Genomic DNA, 3,891 nt, shown 5'->3' with positions numbered 1-3,891 from the left:
CCCCCCGCCCCCCACTCCCCACTCCCCACTCCCCACTCCCCACTCCCCAATGACTAGAGATCTGAGGGTTGATAAGAAATCTGAAATAATAAGCATAAAATACTCAGCGCTGATCAAGTGCGACAGCTTTTAGAGTCGTAGAGTTTTACAGCACGGAAACGGTGCTTTGGTCCACACTGACCTAGATATCCTAAACTGATAAACTGACCTCGTCCCATTTGCCAGCATGTGACCCATGTCCCCCCCCCCCAAACCCTTCCTATTCATGTACCCATCCAGGTGCCTATTAAATATTGTACTTGTACCTGCCTCCTCTGACAGCTCGTTCCATATCATGTACCACCCTCTGTGTGAAAATGTTGCCCCCTCAGGTCCCTTTCAGGTGGCATGGTGGCTCAGTGGTTAGCACCGTTGCCTCACAGCACCAGGAACCCGGGTTTGACTGTCTGTTGGAGTGTGCATACTCTTCCCCACGTCTGCGTGGGTTTCCTCCCACAGTCCAAAGATGTGCAGGCTAGGTGGATTGGCTATGCTAAATTGCCCATAGTGTTCAGGGATTTGTAGATTAGGTGGGTTATAGGGGGTGGATCTGGGTGGGATACTCTGAGAGTCGGTGTGGACTTGTTGGGCTGAAGCGCCTGTTTCCACACAGTAGGGATTCTATAATCTATGGTTTTAAATCTTTCCCCTCTCACCTTAAACCTTTGCCCTCTAGTTTTGGGCTCCCCTACCCTGGGAAAAAGACTTTGGTGACTGACCCTATCCTTCCCCCACATGATTTTATATACCTCTGCAAGGTCACTCCTCAGCTTCCGATGCGCTAGAGAAAAAAAGCCCCAGCCTATTCAGCCTCTCTCTATAGCTTAAGACCTCCAGTCATAAAGAACATAAGAACTAGGAGCAGGAGTAGGCCGTCTGGCCCTTCGAGCCTGCTCCGCCATTCAATAAGATCATGGCTGATCCTTTCGTGGACTCAGATCCACTTACCCGCGTTCTCATCGTATCCCTTAATTCCTTTATTGTTCAAAAAAAATCTACCTTTTTTTTTTAAAAACATTTACTGAAGTAGTGTCAACTACTTCACTGGGCAAGGAATTCCACAGATTAACAACCCTCTGGGTGAAGAAATTCCTTCTCAGTTCAGTCCTAAATCTGCTCCCTCTAATCTTGAGGCTATGCCCTCTTGTCCTAGCTTCACCTGCCAGTGGAAACATCCTCTCTACTTCTATCTTATCTATTCCCTTCGTAATTTTATATGTTTCTATAAGACTGTAAGTCTTGTGGAGAGAATAACAGTTGCTGTTTCAGAGGGATCAAAGACCTGAAATGTTATTGTGCTTTCTGTTCCCCAGATGCTGCTAGACCAGCTGATTGTTTGCACCTTTATGGTTTACAGTGAATGAAATTAAAACTTAAATATTTTGTCAAAACAAGTGCTCTTGAAATGCCTGTTGAATGTGTATTGTAAGTGTTTGCTATTGATTGTAACTCAGTTCCCTCTATTCCTGTTTAAAAAAACTAATACCTGTGCAAAATATATTCATCCACATTATTCAAGGTCGAACAAAGAACTATCACAAGAATCTCAAAATGAAACCTGAAAGCTTCTCACTGTATGATGATCATTAATGCATTTAATTGCTTGTTCTTTTAGAACTACCATGACGAGATGATACGACATCCAGAAAACATCCGTTGGCAGCAGTGGAGCCTGGAAGGAGTTGCTGCTTTGCTGATCCATCGTTTTCCTAATAGTCACATCTGGATTGTAAAGGCTTCCCGGATTCACCTGCATAAGTTCAGTTGCTATGACAACTTCGTGAAAAGCAATCTGTTTGGTGTGCCTGAACATAATTCAGACTGTCGGGCTTTCAAGCACCTTCATGCACTCTTGACCAATGTTTTCAAGCAGGCACATAGTATCCTCCATTCATGGACGAAACCTTGTGAAAATGCTCATAGTTCATTTACTTTTGCACATGATGAAGGCTCCAGTACACATTGTGAAACTGCAAATGGTTTTGCAGCTAAACATGACCTGGATACTACAGGTCGGCAGCGCTCTTCTGGAGCACAAAGAGAGTATGAGGACTTGAAATGTACCGATCCTTCATTGAAATTTATATTAATTGGTTTCAGCAAAGGTTGTGTGGTTTTAAATCAGCTGCTATATGCACTGTCTGAAGCAAAGAAAGACAAGGAACTATCTGCCTTCATTAATAACATCAAAGAGATGTATTGGTTGGATGGTGGTCATGCTGGGGGAAACAACACCTGGGTCACCAATCCTGAAGTCTTGAAGGGATTTGCACAAACAGGTATTCCTGTGTACGCACACGTTACACCTTATCAAGTGCGAGATGAAATGAGAGCTTGGATTGGAAAAGAACACAAGAAATTTATCCGGCTCCTTAGCGAATATGGTGTAAAAGTAACAAACCAACTTCATTTTGAGAATGAAACCCCTTCTGTGGATAATCACTTCAGGGTGCTTCAAGTGTTCAAAGATGCTTTGGATCCATAGTGACAAAATGATTCCACAATGGTCAGTTTCAGCTGTTGCTCGTGAATCAGTATCGAAAAAAATGCTGAGAAGTAATATTGACTCTCCAAATGCATTTAATAGCTTGAGGGCGGACTAATTACATGTAATTTTGCCTCCCACAAATCTCTAATAGAGACTCATCTGTTTTATGTACGTTGAAGTACTGTCCTCATTGCATTTGTTTTGCATTCCTTTCTGTTGCATTTGTTGTCTTGCTGTAAAAAAAAAAAGGATGCATTTGTCAACTTCTCAAAACAATTAAAACTTTAGTTTCAAGCAAAATGTGGGACAACTGAATTTTTCAATAATACCCAACTTTATCCTATTATGGGCATTCTAACACTTACTGGATTTGCCCTCGAATGTTGATCATCCAAAAAGTGCTGCAGAAATAATGAGATGTTAAACTAAGGTCCCAAAATAACACAGGAACATCATTGGTACAAAGTTCAAAGTGTAAATGTAAGTGATTTGATTAATATATTCAGAATCTTTTCATTTCCTTGTTGCCTGTCATGGTTATGACTGCTGAACTGGAAATACCTTAGATGGCGAGGCAATCAGGCATTGAAGGGAGATTTGAATTGCTGCAAATCAGATGCATCAGAGTTTTGGGCTTTATGTTAGATCTCATTGGTCATTCCTAGATGTAGACCTTGGATCCTCCACAAATTGTTGCCCGATATCTTAGTAAATATTGACAAGACTTGCAAATTGTTACAAAATACTCAACAACAGCATATATTCTGCCATCATGTAATTCTGTTTTTGAAAGGGGAAAAAGAAGTATATTATCACAAGACCATGGCTTCTGTTCTGAACCTATGAATGATTTATTTAAAATAGTTGAGATAAATGAACCGTATATCTGATCAAGAAGTATGTTTTCGTGAATGATATGTCCTAGGTTTGTAGGCAACTCAGTATATTTGAAGCATTGCTAATATTTTAATACGATAGGTACCCTGAGAAAAAGACTTTGGCTACTGACCCTATCCATGCCCCTCATGATTTTATAAACCTCTAGTAGGTCACTCCTCAGCCTCCAACGCCCCAGGGGAAGAAAAAGTCCTAGCCTATTCGGTCTATTCGTATAGCTCCAATCCCGTTAACATCCTGGAAACCCTTTCAAGTTTAACAACATCTTTCTTAGAGCAGGGAGATCAGAATTGAACGCAGTATTCTAAAAGTGGCATCACCAATGTCCTGTACAGCTGCAACATGACATCCTAACTCATATACTAAATGTTCTGACCAATGAAGGCAAGCATGCCAAACACTGCCTACACCATCCAAGGAACAATGCATCTGTACCTCTTGGTATCTTTGTTCGGCAATACTTTCCA

The 3,891-nt window shown here is 41.4% G+C and overlaps 1 protein-coding gene across 1 annotated transcript in view; it reads left to right on the top strand.

The window, feature by feature from the left end:
- c7h2orf69 (chromosome 7 C2orf69 homolog) overlaps positions 1-3,165 on the top strand; it is a 3,909-nt gene extending 744 nt beyond the window's left edge. Inside the window, exon 2 of the mRNA XM_020535930.2 lies at positions 1,655-3,165. Within this exon, the coding sequence (XP_020391519.2) occupies positions 1,655-2,524 (870 nt within the window). The 3' untranslated portion in view covers positions 2,525-3,165. The remainder of the gene's footprint in view (positions 1-1,654) is intronic.
- Positions 3,166-3,891: the final 726 nt, after the last annotated feature.

The sequence above is a fragment of the Rhincodon typus genome, chromosome 7, assembly GCF_021869965.1.
Source record: "Rhincodon typus isolate 14 chromosome 7, sRhiTyp1.1, whole genome shotgun sequence".
Lineage (NCBI taxonomy): Eukaryota > Metazoa > Chordata > Chondrichthyes > Orectolobiformes > Rhincodontidae > Rhincodon > Rhincodon typus.
The sequence above is the reverse complement of the archived record's forward strand: the minus strand, read 5'-3'. Positions and strand labels throughout refer to the sequence as shown.